The 19717-nt window shown below is 41.4% G+C and overlaps 1 protein-coding gene across 4 annotated transcripts; it reads right to left on the bottom strand.

The window, feature by feature from the left end:
- Nucleotides 1–1259: 1259 nt before the first annotated feature.
- Nucleotides 1260–19534, bottom strand: mms19 (MMS19 homolog, cytosolic iron-sulfur assembly component). Of its 4 annotated transcripts, none has more exons than XM_023341463.1 (32): nt 19407–19534; nt 18592–18640; nt 17686–17786; nt 17510–17595; nt 17302–17376; nt 16644–16713; nt 16454–16546; nt 15249–15377; nt 15098–15159; nt 13748–13834; nt 13606–13680; nt 13443–13520; nt 12725–12863; nt 10648–10802; nt 10448–10526; nt 9298–9423; nt 9128–9204; nt 8945–9047; nt 8133–8276; nt 7883–8038; nt 7707–7803; nt 6911–7013; nt 5899–5979; nt 5677–5803; nt 5493–5599; nt 4438–4494; nt 4168–4354; nt 3126–3208; nt 2875–3039; nt 2636–2695; nt 1959–2059; nt 1260–1433 (listed from the first exon to the last, which is right to left on the bottom strand). In XM_023341463.1, exons 1-32 carry the CDS (start codon nt 19525–19527, stop codon nt 1403–1405), a joined length of 3204 nt encoding a protein of 1067 aa, XP_023197231.1. In that variant the 5' UTR covers nt 19528–19534; the 3' UTR covers nt 1260–1402. The 4 variants fall into 4 exon arrangements, with proteins under 4 accessions (XP_023197231.1, XP_023197233.1, XP_023197234.1 ...); XM_023341465.1 differs by having other exon boundaries at nt 5899–5976; XM_023341466.1 differs by lacking the exon at nt 16454–16546.
- Between the last annotated feature and the right edge of the window lie 183 nt (nt 19535–19717).

Genomic DNA, 19717 nt, shown 5'->3' with positions numbered 1-19717 from the left:
ACTGCAGGTTTCAGACCCCCGATGATATCTCACAGTGGCTGAAACACCTTCATTTTTAATGTATTGATAAAGTAAAAACTGTGAAGAGAAAAAAATAAAGCTGGTCAAAGGAAACAATTAGTTACAGTTTCTATGTCAGCACATATTACCATAAGTAAATTAATCAGTATAATATCTTCAGTACAGGGTCTAGATCCAGTTCTGCCGGGGCACTGACCCCCCATAGCCCCCCACCTAGAACCGGCCATGTAAATGAGAATCTGTGGTAAGAATACAGCAAAGCAAGCTAAAGCTAACTTGACTGTTGAGAAAGTTGGCCTCTGACTTTTATTTATTTATTTATTTTTAAGTTGAAAACTGTTCATTTCTTTTGATTTCAAAATAATGCACTAATTTTTTGTTGCTCTAACAGAAAAATAAACATCATTAAAGTTTGGCTAAGGAGAAAAATCCAAGGGTTGTGAATACTTTTGCGAGGCACCGTATTTCCTTGGCAGAGCTTTTTAAGGTCCAAACATTCTCACCGACTCAACGGCAACCTTCACACAACAACCACGTTTAAATATCGACAGAAAACAAGGCAAACGAATAACACTCCCCGTGTGAGTCCACACAAAACCTTTGAGAAGTACAACAATCTCCATTTATGTGTCGGAGGATTCATACGGAATCCGTTCAAACGTCCTAAACATTCAGAGCAACGGCGCAGGCTGTCAGTGTGAGAGGTGAGAGGTGAGAGGTGAGAGGTGAGAGCTGCACAGGGCTTAAATAAGAGTTCAACTCTGGAGCTTTTCAGCCGACATGAGCTGAAAATACCGAAAAGAAGGAATCTACGGATCACTGCAACTCAAACTGCTTTACTGCTCCTTAGTTAATAAAATAATAACAATAGTAATAAAAAGGTTTGTATTAACAACCAGCCATGTTCAACAGTGAAGCACTGACTAAAATGTCTTCAGCTTCATGACATTTCATCCAAAATAGAAAAAAAAACAACAAACAACAGATACTGTGTGGCTGGGTTCTCTGCATAAGTGGGGATTTATAAAATTCAGACGGCAGCGCCTGTGACCCGCTGCATGGCTCCTGGTGAAGCCTCCGGTCAGGGCTGACCTGCCCTCAGACACAATCATGGGTCCATGAAATGCTTCACCAGGCTGTGTGTGTGTGTAGGGGTGTGTGCGTGTGTGTGTGTGTGTGTGTGTGTGTGTGTGTGTGTGTGTGTGTGTGTGTGTGTGTGTGTGTGTGTGTGTGTGTGTGTGTGTGTGTGTGTGTGTGTGTGTGTGTGTGTGTGTGTGTGCGCAGTCAGACCGCTGAAGCAAACACTTTCCTGAATGGAGGAGGAGAAGGGAGGCAGATCGCTCTGCTACTTGGTCCTGGAGGTTTTATGGACAAACAGAGATCACCTTCCACCAGGGCTTCCTAACAGGAACCTGCAGGGAAACGTAACTAAATCAACGACCTGGACTGCCAAGAAACAAAATATTATCATGACTGTTTAAGTCTTTCTGGTGAAAATATTTGAAGTACACTTAAATAAAAGATACTTAAAAGTGGCTTTTTAGTGAAATAAAAAAAAAGCTTCTTTTAAATCAGTTATTCTTGAATATAGATAACTGGATGATCCCCCCCCCCCCCCCCCCACTTACAACACAAAAAATGTCTTGCTGTAAGTGAAAAAAATCCACCAGTGTTCCTCTGGTACATTTTTAAAAAAACGTTTTTTTTTTTATCCATATTCAAAAATTATTGACTTAAATTAAGCTCCTATAGTTGCCGAAAAGTTACTTAAGTTCGTTTTGTCTTGTCAGTTAGATTTGGGGGTTTTTTGCAGTGGAAACCCAAAATCAAGATGAATTCAGTTACAAACAGAAGCAACTTTCTGAGTAGGATGAGTTTATGGAAACAGAGGACGTTTTTGGAATGAGCCGGTTCGGATTGAAACAATGTGACCTCACCACTCCGCTCTGGCCTGGACCGCCTCTCTCCTCACCAGCCGCTTCCTGTCATTCAGGGGCGGAGCCAACGCTCGCAGAACGCGTGACCGGAATGGCAACACCTTCACCACACACACACACACACACACACACACACGGTTTATACAGTAGGATGTACAGCTGACAACATGATGCCTGCCAGTGTTTTGTGTTTGAATTTCTAATTTATTTACACACTCAGATGACCATCTATCAGCCCTTTGTTTTATTTAAAAGTATAAATCCAAAAGTTTGTTGTGAAGAGCAGATATTTCTACTAAAGTCTGGATTTAAATACAAAAACTGTACAAACTAAAGGATGGATGAGTTAAATAACAAGACTAGGAATAAACTCAGAAAGATCAAAATGAAGTCAGAGGAAAAGGAATAAACTGAGTCAGAAGAGAGGAACAAAGTAAGAAAAAAATGAATAAAATGAAAAGAAGAAATGAAGTCAGAAGGAAAAAAATAAAACTAGTGAAGAGAAAATGACCTCTCTTTCAGAGAGTTAAGATCTATGATTGCCTCACTATTTCCCAAAAAGACTAACATAATTTCCCCCCTGTTTTATGATCTAAATGAGTCTACATAACAATATAAAGTCTAAATATAATGAATCTGTTGGCCTTAAACAGGAACAGGTTCAGAGTGTTTGTTACCTCGTGAGCCGGGAAACGGGAGAGAGCGAGAACGCATCGTATGGAGGCCATGCGGATTTTCTGGGAAGGAAAGAAACAAGACATAAAATAAATAAATGAAAACACTTCAGTCATTTGTTGGTGTAATCCTCCTATTTTAGTAAATCAAGCAGCATCACTTGCTTTACTAAAATAGGAGTACAACAAGTGATGCTTGCTTTCCTGTACTGATGCTGTCCGGACAGGAAACGGTGCCTCACCATGGCTGGACTGCCAATAAGGGCCAGCAGCCGGCTGACCAGGGCCTCCAGCTGCAGGACCAGGACCTGCGGGGGGTTTATGAGGACGGGCTGCAGGCAGGACAGAGTGGACAGCTGGACGCCCTCGTCAGGACACGTCAAGGCCTCCAGCAGCAGAGACAGGAGCTGCAAAAAAAAAATCACGTCACACCGATCGGCACGCCAGATAACTGGTCTGATTGTTGTCCAGAGAGGAAACGTGTGGACCTTACAGCGGGCAGCTCAGACACCTGGACCTGCTTCGGCAACTTGTTGACGATGTTGGACAGAGCCTTCAGGTAGTTGGCTTTCTTCTCTGTTAGGCAGCAAAAAGACCAGAGAGGAAACCGAAAAAACACATTCCAGTTAAAAAACCCCCAAAACAAAACACACACAAAAAAAACATACAGTCACACGTTTACAAATACAAGCAGGATTACACAGTGTTCATAATTTAAAGGGGCAGTACTATGTTTTCCAGCCTCATAGCACCATTTTATAGCACAATCAAGTAACTATGTTGCCTTCAGTTGTTATAAAAAAGCTGTAGATATCTAATATGAATTGAAAAAAACGAGGACTTTGAAATTTAGCATCTTGAAATTTGGCCTCCGTCTCTCTGAAAAGCTCTTTCTGAAACTCCGCCTTCAGGAAGTCATCACAACGTTAACCCTTTAACAACAGTTTTACCAGCGTAGAACTGAGAAGTAGCTCCTACAGTGAGATGCACAGATCCACCAGGTGTTTGCTAATGGATGCTGGCTAGTCTGAAGGAGCTGAGTGGAGGGTCTGCTCAGTGAGGCAGGAGCTTGGAAACTGCTTCCTGCTGGACCTCGAAGGCGGGCCTAAGTCCACTTGGGTTAGGTTAGGTTTTTTTGCATGGCCGAATGGTTGCCGTGGGAAATTAAAGGATTTCTCAAACAAAATAATTGTGGCTAAGTATTTGACTATATTGGGTTTCAAATGAACCATTCCAGAAGCTGAATGTCTACTTTATATTGTCCAAATCCAGTTTTAACATGTTTAGGTTTAAAGTCCCGTTTGAAAACCCGATCACGACCAAGAATCAACAGTTTGACTGAAACGTTCACATCGGATCAAAGAAAGTTTGTGTGAATAATTTTGACAATGTGCAAGGAAGAAAGAAAAATTCACAAAAAAATTCCAACATGAGCATCTAGGTCTTGTTTTCAAGTTGTGGGTTGCAACCAGTAAGAGCAACTTAGGTGAGATCATTGCCACTGATGAGTGTTACTGTGTTTATGTTCCTCTAACCTTGCGGCGCAGCGTTGAAGCCCTGCACCAGCTTGGCAGAATTCTCGCTGAAGAAGCGCTGCCGATACATGATGCGGACGTCGGCGTGGCAACCGCGGTTCAGGACGTCGGCAGAGTCGCTCATCAGCAGCGAGAAGCTGTCAGCAGCCATTGGGCCGAGGAGGGCGTCGTCGAGCAGAGTGAAGAGCTGCACAGAGCGGGTCAGGTTCTTCAGAACTTAGAAATTTTTTTTTTTTTAAACTCATAGCTCATATGTCACAGTGTTCTCACCTTGTCAGTTAGCGCTGAAAATAAAGGGTGGTATCGTAGCAGCAGAGCCTTGGCAACCTAAACATGATTTCAGTAGGAGAAAAAAAGAAAACAGTGTGATCTTTATGCAGGGTTTCTAAAAGGCTTCACCAGATCAAAGTTAAGACTTTTAAAGACCATTATGAATAAAATACAAGACCTGCAGCATGACAGAAATGAACAAAATAAATGCATTTCTTTCTCAGGGAACCAAAACTGTGAAATTGATGTAGCCTGGTTTGGGTTAGCAGCAGGAACGAGCCAAAGGTGAAGACGAATGTTGTCCAGTCAACTGCAAAAAACTAGCTAGCTTTTTTGCGAATGTTGTCCAGACAATTGCTGATAAATTTATTTATTTAAATAGTAGACGCAAAGAGCTAGCTAGCCATTTTTTAGCAAAAAAAAAAAAAAAAAAAGCAAAAACCTACTTAGTTAGCTCGCTTTTTTGTGGACGTCGTTCAGTCAACTGCTGTTAAATTTGAACTTACACATGACAGATCACTGATGTTTGTAACAACTGTCGGGCAACAATAATATACATTGCTGTACTCTTCCCATTATGCATTGATTTAGATTTTATGCCTTTTTTAGTTGTTTTTTTTGTTTGTTTTTTATTTTTTAACTTCTGATACTTTGTTTTTTAGTTTTTATACTTGCTGTAACATTAGTTGCCCATTTGAGACATGAATAAATCCGAATTTGATAAATGCAAAACGCTAGCCAGCTAGCTAGCAAGCATTAGCAGCTTGTTACCAGGAGCCTTAATCACCTCATGACACAGAATGCAGTGCTGATGTCTGTGTGCAACTCAAACTTTTGCCTGATACAAAAGCCCAGAAAGAAAGAAAAAAACCCTACACAGCCATGATGTGATTGACATATTTAAGGGCGACTTACATTTTCTTTAATAAATGTAAGACATTCAAAGGTCTTAATTTTAGATGTCTGAGTTTAAGGCTTTTTAAAGAAGTGTGAATAGTCTGTGATAGAAATAAAAAATGAGAAAATGAAAAGTTGCAGCTGAGCTGCATCCTCACCCAGATCAGAAGTGTGAAGGCCTGAGTGCGCAGAGGGGAGGAGGGTCGGTCCAACTCACTGCTCACTCTCTTTATCACTCCCTGAATTAACCTGTCAAGAGAAGGCCCTGCAGACAGAACATCATCATTATCATCATCATCATCACAGGCTAATTGTTTCAGACAACCTGATGCTTAGACGCACCCTGAGGCTTCTTGTTGACCAGGCCGGCAAAGCACTTGGCAGCCGACGTGTAGGAGAACGGGTGTCTGCAGCTGCAGCTCAGCTCCTCCAGCTCCGAGAGCAGCCGCTCCTCCTGGGATAGCGCCACCTGAAGGGCACACGCAGCACTTTCAGCTTCACAAGAGTTTTTTTTTTATTTTAATTTTAGTAAAAATCAGAAACAAAGTTTGGGCTGAGACTCACGCTGCGAGGTAACGAACACACACAGGCCATGAGTAGACACACCAACTGGGTCTGACACCATGATGAATCCTCCTGCTGCTGCTGGGGAGAAAGTAATATTACACACTTCAAATATAATGCAGAGAGGACAAACAAACTCCAATGTTTCCAATAAGGTACAAAGATGATACAAGTATTCTTATGGCTTGCTACAATAAGAAACCAAACATATTTGAATGGAATTTAATGTTAGAAACTAACCCAACACAGCGTACCAGTATAAAGAAAAAGAAAAATTAACTTGACAAAAATGTGTTAAAAATCATGCTGTTTTTACTCTGTACAAAATACAGCTGATTACACTTACTAAATGACTTAAAAAGTAAATAATTTAATATAAAATGCCTGCATTCTGATTTATACTGAACATACCATCCTTATGGTAAAACAAGGTGGTGGCAGAGTCATGCTGTGGGAATGGCGTGTTTTGACTGAAGTAGTGTTAGCTTTTAAACCAGGTGGGGGGGGAAACAAACTTAAACACCGATTCCGATTTTGGTCCATATTGGTCCAACTAGCTTGATTGTTTTCTTCAAATGCTGCATACTGAGCGGAGTGCTTTTTTTTTTTAAATGGCAAATAATGTTTCTTTTATTGAAGATATTAAAAAAAGGTTATTTTAAATAGTTATATGGCGAATTAGTCCACTAGTCACATCGTCCCAGCCATACAGGCTCCCGTCTAGCTATTTGATTCCCAAATGTAAAACTGTTGCCATAGGTTTCCACAATTCACCTTGGCGTAATTTCAATACTGATTAAAAGTTTCACTTTTAGTCATGTTGCTTTTCTATTTATTGTGTGTCTATGTCAGGTTTCCTGTTTGGCAAGAAAGCTGACACACTTCGCTGTAACCAAATCTACTTAGTGGCATAAACAAAGTTCACTGACTGGCTGCTGTGAAATCAGTGAGTGGCAGCGTCGTGCTTTGGGATGCTTGGGGAAGCAGTTTTATTTGTCTGAAACACTTTAACCTGGAGCAGCTGAACGCGCGGTGGGAAGGAGTTGTCGGGCAGAAACGAGACGTCTCCGTCCAGGAAGAGAGACACGGCCCTGGAGGCCGTCTGTTCTGCAAACCTGGTGACACGGAAACACCCCGACAGGAAACCACATGAAAACCCACCGACATCAGAACAGAGATGTCAAACTGATGAGGGAGATCAACAATCAGCAGTAAAAGAAATTTAAAGGGGCGGCGTTATGTATTTTCTAGGCAAATAGTGGCATTTTATAACACTATCAAGCAACTGTGTTAACTTCAGTTGTTATAAAAATACAGTATATAAATATCACTTAAAAGAAATTTGAATTTGTAATTTAATGCCATAAAATTGGGTCCCTGTCTCTTCAAGAAGCTCCTGCTCTTTCTAAAACTGCCCTCAGGAAGTCATCAGAACATGGCTCCTCTATTAACCCTTTAATGATGTTTTTACCACCAGGTGTTTGCTAATCGCTGCTGGCTAGTCTGAAGGAAATGAATGGGGGCTTCAGAAGCTTAGTAACTGCAGGAGCTTCATCCTCTAAGGCGGGGCTATGTCCACCCAGGTGTCTTGCACAGCTGAATGGTTGCCATGGAGATGAAAATATTTCTCACAGATTCCTGAAAGAATCAAAGCAACACTCCATCTATGTTTTTGCTGAGAGAGTAACATTCTAAGATGATGTAAAGCTCAAAAAAGTAAGTTTTACATAACACTGCCCCTTTAAGTCTCAGGTTTCAGATTTTTCTAAACGAACACTTTTTTGATCATTTATTGTACTTATGCTAACGTTTGCAGGCGAGAGAAGGCGGTGCTGATAACAGGAACCATGGAAGACAGGACCTCCTCCTCTACCAGCGGACTACGACGGCCAGATGACCCGTCGTCTGTAAAACACAGTAATTATTTCGGTTTCATCACGACGCCTCCGAGTTTTCTGAGCGTCGACGAAACTCCGGCCCTCACTTTGCAGCGCAGCTTGGAGCGCCAGAGAGAGCAGGCGTGGGACGATGACGTCATGAAAGCATCGGCTCGTGTCCTCGCCGTCCTGAACCCGCTCCGCTATCCTCTGCAAGCTCAGGCAGGCGCACACCACCTCGTCCACGGAGAAACGATCAGGATCTGGATTTAAAAAAACAACAACAAAAAAGCGATGTCGTCATCGCGTTTCATTCGCTTCCCAACTCCAGAAAAGAGTCGGTGGAAGGAGGATCACCTGCGTGTGCCGAGCCGAGGACGTCCAGGAGGATGGGCGCGCTCTCCATGACGACGCTGGCCCGGACGGACACTGCAGCCAGCGCGGACAGGCAGCGCTGACGCACTGCATGATGGGAATGCAGCTCAGACGACTCTCTTCGGTCTAAATTTAAGAGGAAAAAAATATATAAGCGCAAAACTACCCGAATTCAAACTGAATATTTCCATCTGGGGCTGCACATAATTATTTTAGTAAATTGATTATTTTCCCTCTGGGATTAATAAAGGATAGTCATTAAATTGACAATAGAATAAAAAATAAAAATCTGAACATTCTGCAGATTTGTTATTTAAGTACTTGAGGCTTTTTAAATGCGGTCTTAGAAAAACATTTTAAAAATACTAATAAAACAATTTAATTCCTTTCTTAAGAAAATAAACATTTTATTGCCTAAAATTTAACAAGGTAGCATTACGTTAGTGAACGATTGATCAGTTGTAGCAGTGGACGCATTTGCAGCTAAAAAAATGTGAAAGGCTCATCCCTGGCTGCTTGGTTTCATATCAATGCCATGTAAAGCTGATCTGTTGACTATTATTTGAAATAAGTGATTAATAATTGGATAACAAAAGGTGCTTAACAGGAGATGTTATGTGAAATGTATATATTTGTATACTGTTTTGGCTTAATTACTGCCCTAAATGTGTTGCTCTTTCACCAAATGTTTTTTTTTAGTCTTTGTACTCCAGTTATTTTATAAATTAGTTGACAATTATTTCAGTAATCGATTAATCCGATTAATCGTTTCAGCCTTCCTTCCGTCTGCTCACCAGAAAGCATCTCCTTCTTCAGCGTTGGGATCAGTTTGGTGATGAAGGCAGCAGGGTGCCGCTCGGCAAAGGCTCCAGCGCACTCCACCACAGCCACACTGACCTCACAGTGAAACAGAACCATTATAAACTGGTCTCAGGATTCATGAAAGTGAGAGGCAAAGCAACAGGAGCCGACCTGACTCTCTCATCCTCATCCGTCAGCAGCAGCCTGGTCAGGTGGTCCACGGCGAGCTCGATGTCAGAGTCCAGCAGCAGACCTGGGGAGGGGGGAAAGAGCGTTTCAGCTCCTCTAGACGTTCCTGATCTGATCGGATCGACTGGGGCGGAGCGGGGTTTGGTGCGCTGCTCACCTGGTTGTTGGGCCAGAGAGGTGAGCACCGAGGCGGCCGTGATCTGCAGACTGGAGTTACTTTCAGACAGAGCTGAGAACACCAAGCTGCACAGGGAGTCCTTATACGCAGAAAACAAGCTCTCATCTGGAGAGACAGAGAGCAGACGGTCACCAGAGGAAGCAGATTTGCAGCATCGGTGGCTGTAGTTTTCATTAGCCACAGAATTGTGCTAATTGAGATTAAAAACATAAATTTGCTTCATGGAAACACGGCAAGTTTGGAAAAACTCTCGTTTTAGGATAAAAAAAGTTTGGACGCTAGGATGAGGTGGTTTTTTTTTGGCCGTATTAATTTTGGTTTATTTCACAAAACTGCAATCGTACCACTTTTTTTCATGTCATAAGTCACAATATCTACAACCAGACGTTGTAGATATTGTACTACCACAAACAGCGAAGAAGAAGACAGGAAGTGGTCGGAGGATCATATTATTTACCAACTTATTGCATGAACAAATTTATTCATGTGTGATTTTAACTGTCTTTATTTAATAGAAACACCACAACTGCAAAAATAGTGTTTTGTCAACATTAGTGGAATATCGACATAGTTTTGCGCACATTTGTAATTAAAATGCAGCTAGAGACTGCTTTCTCGCACAGTGTGACATCTCCTCTGCTCCTAATGTAAATAATTAATGACCACCGATGACAGAAAGGCTGCAAATAAATATTAGCCCCCCGTGTTCCAATGTTTTCTTTTATCACAGTTTTTAAAGAGAACTCAAAATCTGATTAAATCTGTAGCAGCGCTTCTTATCGTTTTAGACGTTAGAGATCAGAAATGGGTGTCCTGTAAAACAAAACATGTAGAAAAAAAACAGCTACTCAACTAAGCTTGTGTATCTGCAGTTAAAGCAGAAATTAAAGTGAGATTGTGAAAGCATGGTAAAGCAGCAAACCAAACTCTACTTTGACTTAACTGGAGCTGAAAAGCTCTTTGAAACTTGTGATATTTTGAATAAAATAGGATCCCTACATATTGGACATGGGGTCATCTTGGGGTTACCGAGCCTCCAAAACATTTTATTTTAAGCATTTTTGGACAAATCTTCTCCAAAGTTACCAAAAAAGTTGGACTACAGCAATAAGGGCAACTCTTTCCTCACCGTGATCTACAGACTGACATGAAGCAGTTGACTGGATGAATCGTTGTGCCACCTCCAGCAGCGTCCGCCTGTGGGAACACTGCAGAGAAACACCTGGATTAACATGACGTCACCATGACAACAAAACCTTCATTTCACTTTTATAGAAAAAGAAAAAAAAAATTTAAACCCCCAACAACACGCTGCTGTTTCTGTTGTACCTGCGTTCTGCTGTTATACTGCTCCACTAGAGGGGGCACCACAGCACTTGTAATGCTGTGGGCCGCCCTGTAGGAGGCGCTGCAGGCGGCCTGGAGTAGCTTAGCGCTGGGCCACACCAGCTTCAAGTCGGGCTCAAACAGGTGGTGCTTACAGTCTGAAAAATGAAAAAAAATAAAAAAATAATCAAATCAAAAACAGACACGACGCCTCGCAGATGTATCCACACCCCATAAAACTGTCAACATTTTGTCATATTACCACCATAACCCTGAACGTAATTCACCAATTGATTTTCTACCAGTTTTGCTCTTTGCTTAGCTCCATCCTTCCTTACATCAACTCCAACCAGCTTCCCCAAAACATGATGCTGCCACCACCGTGTTTCGCTGCGGGAACTCCCCCCCGACAAAAATGAACAATTTCCTTTGGTTTATCTTATGGCTGGACAATTAATCAATAACAATATTTATTGCGATGTGGCACGTGATCAATATTGATAAATCATTTTCAATGATTTCACTGAACTCTTATCCAGAACCGCACAGCATTCTGGGATGTAAGCAGAGGAAAGACTTAAGCCACTCAACCTCTAAAGGCTAGATAATAGGGCTGTTGTAAACAAATATTTTAATAATCGAGTAATCTATCGATTATTCTTACGATTAACCGAGTAATCAGATAAAAAAAATGTATAAAATAAAACATTGGTAAAGAAACGTTATACAAAAATCTGAAATTCTATTAAATTTAATATTAAAAAAGGAAGGCTCACAAATACGCCTGTAAAAAAATTCTAAAGTCCAGCTTTAAGTTTATGTATTCAAATTCAGTCAGTTTAATAGATGAACATTCACCTTGCCCCACACCTGTCAAGCTTTGGGTTTGAGAATATGGGAAATGTCGCCTCGAGTGGTTGTGGTGGTGTGCAGGCGAACGAAAGAACGTGAGATGGGGGTGAAGGGGAGGAAATAGACCAGGGGACAGACGAACGCAAGTTTGAGGAGGAAAGACAAACGAACAAACCTAATATAGAGGATGTGGGGGGGAGACACGACCGGTAGACCAGGGGACAAACGTAAGAAAGGGGAGGAGCAATACGGGATATTTACGGCACCTTCGTTCGTCACACTCAGAATCTCATTGACCAGCCATGTACCGCCACCCGTATGTTCAGACTGGGATATATGAACTTTATTGTGCGGTTCGTCCGTAAAGCTACACTTAAGCTATAATCATCAACTACTCAGCTGCCCGCCATGTTCAGTCTATCCGCTCAGCTCTTCCCCGCCGTTCGCTCTGACCCAGCAGCTCCAGGAGGAGAAAGGCTGCCATACTCCAGGCATCGCTCCAGTCATTTTAAGGATGCTTATTGGTCCCCCCAAAATGATGAAAACCCGGACATTGTCATCAATCAATAAAATCTCCACGGGCCGAACTTGAAAACTGGACTATATGCCGCTAACACTTAGCATTCGTCAACAACTCAGTGGTGGAAGTCAGAGCTCCGCGCAAAGCAAATAATTTCCGATCGGAACACGGTGCACTAAATAATAAAACATAAATTAACGAAGCTTTGAGGCAGGTACATTTTCCTCGAGGAATTTTAATAATCGAGGCACTTGAATCATTCGAGGAATCATTTCAGCCCTACTAGCTAAGCTAAACTGGTAGCATGAACTAACTTTAGTTACCTAGAAACAACCTGCTGAGTAACTTGCACAGCGGTAGTTTCTCCAGCCACCTGTTTGGCAGTATTTCAGATATTTAAAACAAAAAATGAATCAATAATTATAGATAAACTGATATTAAGTGCTTATATCTTGAAGCGTTTTTCATCCATATCATCCAGCCACATTTCAAATTCTAAAAACTCAGAAAAATAAAAAGCAATGTTTGCAATGTTACACATCTTTAAAAAAAAGATTCTGACCTTCCTTTTCTTCATATCTATAAGTGATATAAGCCTACGTTTTTTAGTAACTCACCGGCCTCCCTAGCAACCTTTTATGTATGCTTTCTGCCAGTCACACTTTTTATGTCCCCCCTTTAGATCTTCATTGTGAATATGTAGCTCACCTCTGAGCACCAGACCCAGGAAGGAGCTGAGGGAGTCTTCAGAGTCAGAGTTGAGAACAGAGCGAGAGAGACAGGAAGTGAGTGCGGCGACGGCGGCGAGGCCTGCCGCCTCGATTTTCTCGCTGGATGTCTGAAACACCTGCAGCAAGGCAACCAGAGATTATGGTTAAAAAAATAATAATTTTTAAAACACACACAATAGGTTGAGCTGATGGAAAACGAAGTTAAAACTCATCCCAAAAAATGGCTTTACATCCTAAAGCTGAAGTGAAACAACTTAACACAGCAAAAAAAACACTAAATCTTACCAAGTGTTTTTGGTTTGGTTTCTAGTGCAAATATCTTATCATACTTGAAATAAAACAAAACTAACTTTCAAGTAACGTTTCAGAAAGATAATGGCGCTTGTTTTATGTCAATAATTCCTTAAAATTGATGAAAAAGTACTAGTACCATTGGCAGATTATTGCACTGTTAACATTGGAAAATTGTGAAATAATCTGCCAGTGGAACTAGTACTTTTTCATCAATTTTAAGGAATTATTGACTTAAAACTAGCTCTTATATCTTGCTGAAAAGGTACTTGAAAGTTAGTTTTGTCTTATTTCAACTATAAGACATATGCTCCAGAAACCAGCATAAAAATACTTGATAAGATTTTGTGTTTTTGCAGTGAAGAAGAAAGAGTTGAAAAGAAAAGAGCGTGTTTGCAGCGAACCTCTCTGCGCAGCGAGCTCCACAGTCCCTCCAGGAACTCAGCTAAGTCTCCGTGCTCATACTGTCCCACACTGGCAGCCTGAAACGCAGCGGGCACAACACTCAGGTTAAACTGTCCCGTGAAATCCCGGCTGACTGTGACGCGACTCAGAAGCGTTTCTCACCAGGGTCTGCAGCGAGTCCAGCTTGGCGCTCTGGACATCTGAGTCCAGCTTCTCGATGATGAGCGGCAGCAGGAACTGGAAGACAGAAACCCGTTCAGGCTCCGCAACGGATCTCAGCGTGTGTGGGGTAACGGCGTTGTACCTTTGCAAACTTGGGGGTCCCAGTGAGGACGGCCCTCAGCGCCTGGGTCAGTTCCTCTTTGGTGATGCCATGGGGGTCGTTGGGTGGCTGGACATGGTGAGGGGCAGGAGGGAAGAGACATGATGAGACTACAGAAGCTAACTGATGAGGCCATGTTCTAGAAATGACAGAAACTGCTACTGCACTACAACCAAACTACGTTCAATTGTGTCGTAGTGTTTATATATGCCAACTAAGCCTGCTACGATAACTAATGTTGCTGGATGATAAATTGTCTCAGTAGTTATTGCGATAAACGATAATGTTCTTGTTTTGAGACCATTTTCAAGTGATATAATGACAATGGCATAATAATGCAAGAACCCATTCGCAAAGATAAATAAACTTTCATTTTAACAAATTTAAATACAGGAACTGGAAGATAGCGTAAATATAAAAAATAAATAAACAAGACAACCAAAACTACAATTTAAATAGATGTGGAAGTGCATATAAACAAAACTGTCCGTCGAAAAAGATGCCAGCTGAGACCAATGAACCTGCAAAGTTTCATGAAGAAACTTGAAACTTCACTCGAGTTTCTTCACTCATCCAGTTTTTGGTAGGAAAAAAAGAGAGACGAGAAAAACAATCATGCAAATTATCAAGCTCGTTTTAACTTAGCATATGACTAATTGATTTATTGCTTTTTGAGACAATTTGCTGTCAACTCCCATCTACCACACTGACAGAAGACAAAAACTGCAATGCTAAATACAAAAAAACATGAACTTGGAAATCAACTAACGACTGACATCCTCCAACAATCACACAATCTCTGGATTAAGGTGCACCAATTGCGGTTTTCTGGACGATCACCGATTTTTAAAAAGCCTGAGTCGCTAATTCCTATTTTGGCCAATGCTGATTATTTTTTGTCTGAAAAGTTGCTTTATTGGGGATTTTTCAGACAAAAATAATATATGCTATAATTCCTGTAAATAAATGACTGGATTAGCACTCTGATGTGTAATTCCTCCCTCTGTAGAGAACTTAATAAAACACTCAAGGACTAATAGGCAGCTAATTTAGAATTAGGAATAAATAAAATCTATAGACCTATGCTGACAAGAAAATGGCATCTAAACATCCAATAAAAAATAAGCACCAAACACAGTAACACATTACAAACCTCCCCTACTCTTTATTTCATATCAAATTGGCCACTATGAATAGTTCTATGTTTGCTAATGTGCTGCAGCTGCCCACCATCTGAATTAAAGGCAAGCGCTGTGTTAATGTGTCAGTCTGTCACGTTCCCGTTCTCTAACAGGCCACACGTTCTAACCGGCTGCATAAACAGGAACTCACCGGGGAGAAATCTATGGGGAAGTAGCAGGACGTCACTTCAAACAGCTCCTCTGTGAATTTGCCTGAGACGGAAAATAATGGGAGCCGTAACGGTCACATGACGGCTTAGAGAGAAACAACGGAGACGAGTCTGACCTCCGTCTATTCTTACCCATGTTGTATCCCCGCAGAAGGATGTTTCTGGCGATCTGGAAGGCCAGTAGTAGGTTGCGGGGATCCCTCTCGCCGTCCATTGATTGGACGAAACCAAAAACAAAATCTGCGCCCAAACCCTTCAGTTCTGCGGAACATTGAAAGAGGTACAAACAAACAGAAAAAAACAACAACTCATAATTTGGAATGGACCTTGAGTCACTTTCACCCGATGCCATCCTCAAAATCTACATTTCTACATTGAATGATTGCCTAGTATTACACATTTTCTTACAACACCTGTGAAATTATTGGCGTATTAACAAGAAGAGAGGGAATCTTCGAAGAGTTGTTTTGGACAGAAGAGAACTCTGGTAACAGTCAGTCTTTCAACACATCTGCAGAAGCCTCTGACTGAAGACTGTTTCTGCGTGACGAGCTGCGATTCCATTGATCATAAAATTGCGCAGAATGTTATTACAAAACTAAATTTGCTTGATGGAAACAGTGACATTTTGAAAAAACACATTTTTCTACTAAAACTTTTCACGCTTGCATGAGGTCATTTTTCGAAATTGGTGTATTTTGCAAAACTGCAAAATACACTTTTGCAGTTTTGCAAAATAAAAACACTTTTTATGCATCACGCGAGTCACGTGATCAGCAACAGGAAGTTACTACGGGCGAAAGTGACAAAAAAGAAGACGGTAGGAAGTAGTTGGAGGATGATGATGCAGCATGGTTTTTAATGACTTATCACTTGAACAAACTCATTCACGTGTGATTTTAATTGCGTTTCTTATTTGATGGAAACACCACCATGGCGGAGCTGTGTTTTTTCAACATTAGCGGAATATTGACAAAGTTTTGCGCCCATTTGTAATGGAAATCAAGCTATTGTTTGGTGACTGTCATGACATGCCAACAGCAGAGATGATCCATCCATTCTCTAACACCCTTGTCCCTAGTGGGGTCAGGAGGTGCTGGTGCCCATCTCCAGCGAACATTCCAGGCGAGAGGCGGGGTACAGCCTGGACAGGTCGCCAGTCTGTCGCAGCAGAGATGATATTCCATGGTAACATATCCTGGATGACATCATCAGTTGTTGCTAAGCAATGCTAATCCTTTGGCTTTTGCCGCTCCTCTTTTAAATCTGTCATTTCAACTCTTATTAAGAGCAGGTATTATTTGAGCTTTTGAGATGCTAAGACAATAGCTTGTTACCATGGTTACGCGTCACACCAGCTGATGAAAAGTTAAACAATAAGAGTAAAAATCCTTCCTGCTGCACAGCGTCCAAAACCAGAGGGAAGAATTCTTCAAACATGCAGAAAAAAATTAAATTAAATTTAAAAAAACGGATCATGGATTCCAAGAATCATCGAACGGCTCATTTAAAAACGTTTTCTCTTACCGTCTTCCCTGCTTTCCATGAGGTTGATGAGCATGTTGTAGACACACGCTCTCTCTGCAAGCATCAGAGACTGAGGGGACGACACGGACAGATTGTAGAACAAGTCAGACGAGATTCACCTGAGCTCAAAAACATATTTCATTCAAGAGGAAGTGCCTCGAAGAGCAAAGCGAGAAGAACGCCACTTAAGCTAGTGTTTGTTTTTCTTTTGGGGGGGATATTCAAAATGTCTTCCAGTTCCAATGTTAATTACAAAATTTGCATTTATTGCTAATTTACTAATTGTAAACGGTATTAAGTCAATCTTGTTACAAAAATCTTTTGAGATAATGGAATAAATTACCTAAACTTTTTTTTTTTAAAGAGAACTGAAAACTTACTTGTATTGCATCTTAATCCAGGCTTATGTGTGAAATCTGTACAATGTGGTATCCGACTAACTTTGTCATATTATATGTGAAATGTTGAAACGGTCTCCAAAAATTAATATTTTTGTGTGTCATCAGTCGGACGCCAGGAAGATTAAATAAAATCTTCCTGAATAAACAATAAACATGACTTGGAAATGGTCTCAAAACAACAATATTAAATTGTTTATCGCAATACCTTTTGGAACAATTTATCGGCCAGTAAAATTGGTTATCGTGTCAGGTCTCACCTGTACGTGAACATCCTGAAACACAGACCTCAGCATCGACACAGCTGAACCAGGAGGCAGCTTCCTGGATTTAGTCTGGAGAGAAAAGAAAAAAACACACACACACACACACACTCAGAGCAGTCAGTTAGTCCTTTCACACTTTTGTCGTTTTATTTCTAAGACGTTGCTGCTGCTGCTGCTGTCAACCCAACCAGCAGAAACTCACCAGCGCCAGCAGCCCTCGCAACACCGGCGGCGTGATGACGTAGTGGTCCTTCAGGCGGTTTTCGTAGAAGGCCAGGAGCAATTCGACTGTGGAGGAGGGAAACTCGTCACTTCGGATAAAAACAAAATGGCCGCCGAGTCTCTTTCTTTTCCCTACGTTAGCGGAGGAGTGTGTACCTTCTCTCTCTGTTAGAGCCCCGTAGTTGTCCTGGAGGACCTCAGAGAGCAGCTGGACCCCTCGGGCCCGAGTGTGAGGCTGGGAGCTGGTAAGGCTCTGCCTGCAGCCGCAACGGCAGAAATTCTGTTCATCTTAGAGCAATTCTAACTCACACAGTGCATGTTTTTTTTTTAATGCTTTTGTTGCTGTTAGAAAAATCAATCCTGATCAACAAATTTAGGCTTTTTTTTTTTTATCAAAGTCTTTTTATTATTTTTTACATAAACCACAAAACATACTGACAAAGACGCACACAAAATTAGGCTTTTTTGACAAAACAAATAATTTAAAAAAAGCCTGTAATGTCCAACTGATTTCTAGAAAACAATCACAGTTTAGTATAAATATTTAACATAAAATAATATTCACATCCTTGGAGCAGAAAGGGATGAGTGGATTGGTCTCAACCACACTACAGTGTTCCTCCATTCTTCACGCTAAACAACAATCTTAAGTCCAGCCGCGAGTTCTCCTCGGGGTTGATGTGTGGGCTTTGACTAGGCTCCTCTGGACCATTTCAGTTTCCACTAGGACATTAGAGTTTTGCTTGTCTTTTTTGTTGTTGTCAAAAAGCCAAATTTTGTTGATTGTGATAGATTTTTAAAAGCAATAAAAATGCAAAACATTCAGAGGGGTGAATAGTGTTTTCTTTTGTTTTTGTGACACTGTAGCTCAAGTTAAGGTCAGATCAGCAGTATGTAAACATCTACCTGAAACTGAGGGAAAGTGAAAAGCTGTTATTACAGGTGTTGCAACTATATTCACATTTTTACTTCAGAAGTTTCTAAAATATATGGAAAGAAACACTGGTTGAATGATTCTAAACAAACAAACAAAAACAAAAGAGTGATTGTAGTCTCCATTACCCGAGTGCCTCCACCAGCTGCAGGACGGTAAACTGTCCATCTTTGACAGCTGAAGATACAAAAACAAGTTCAGTAACCAGATTGAGCTGTAAACTCCCAACAAACATGTATGGGTAAAGACACTAGTATGACACATGCATGGGTAAAGAAGAGGAGTAGGGACACTGGAAAAAGCCAGCCAGCATCAATGGCAGTGATGTGACTTGCGCAGGAGGAGAACTAACTTTCTGGAGGAATATGTCGGATTAAAGTGATTTTTTATGTGGTTGTTTAAAGTCAGAATTGTGTGTGGGGTTCGGTGGGGGGGGGGGGGGCAAATTCGTTTTTATTATTATTAATTTTTGCCACTTATCCTCTTCCATACAATGTTATCTTGTCAATGTTATATTGTCAGCTACAGAAAATCCAGCAGCATCGGTGGGTTCAAAGGTAATTTCAGAGGGTTCATTGACAGAATGTTGCTTTTTTTTTCCCACGCGGACACAAACACACCAGCGGCAACGGCTAGCAGGCAAAATGCGGTTAAACCGCAACCGTCCAGCGGCTCAACGTCAAGTGACAGCACAAAATAAAACTCCTTATGACGTGCTGCTTTAATGAAAAATAATGGCATACAGGAGCTTACAAGCGCAGTTGTTTTATGTCACGCGGCTGCTTGTATCACCACACAGGATGTTGTGGTGCTAAGTTAGCTAGTTAACGCAGCATTGCCGTGTTGCGCATCCTAAGAGGGCAGCTCTGCAGCCTCCCTGCGATTCTTTCACACTGACTCGTTTACTGTAACATCAACCAAAGTACGAAGAAGGCTCGCTTACCTGTCGCAGTATCCTTCGCCTTGCTGTCCTGAAGTCCTGAGACAAATTCCTCCACCAGAGACAGCAGAAAAGGACTTTCTGCAGCCATCGTGCCTCTGTCACTCCGCTGGGGATTGCGCATGCGCGAGAAGTTCAGGTCGATAAGAACAACTCACGTTTCAAATCAAATTCCATCGAATAAAACAGATGACAGAACAAGTAAACAGATGCCTTTAAGCTACTTGTTTATCTTTTAGAAAGAAACGTATTTATGAAATCTATAAGGATGTTCAACACGTTTTGAAAGGGGTGATGCATTCACGTACTGTCCG

The sequence above is a fragment of the Xiphophorus maculatus genome, chromosome 10 (genome assembly GCF_002775205.1).
Source record: "Xiphophorus maculatus strain JP 163 A chromosome 10, X_maculatus-5.0-male, whole genome shotgun sequence".
Taxonomy (NCBI): Eukaryota; Metazoa; Chordata; class Actinopteri; order Cyprinodontiformes; family Poeciliidae; genus Xiphophorus; species Xiphophorus maculatus.
Note: the sequence above shows the minus strand (reverse complement) of the source record. Positions and strands in the feature narration are given on the sequence as shown.

Bases quoted from the DNA above. Each gene is read 5' to 3' on its own strand.
- mms19 (XM_023341463.1), bottom strand. From the start codon at position 19,527: ATGCGCAATCCCCAGCGGAGTGACAGAGGCACGATGGCTGCAGAAAGT. The intron at 16,547-16,643 runs GTAAGAGAAAAC...GCATGTTTGAAG, and splicing joins CATGGAAAGCAGGGAAGACG to AATTCTTCCCTCTGGTTTTG. The intron at 4,355-4,437 runs GTGAGAACACTG...CGCTCTGTGCAG, and splicing joins TTTCAGCGCTAACTGACAAG to CTCTTCACTCTGCTCGACGA.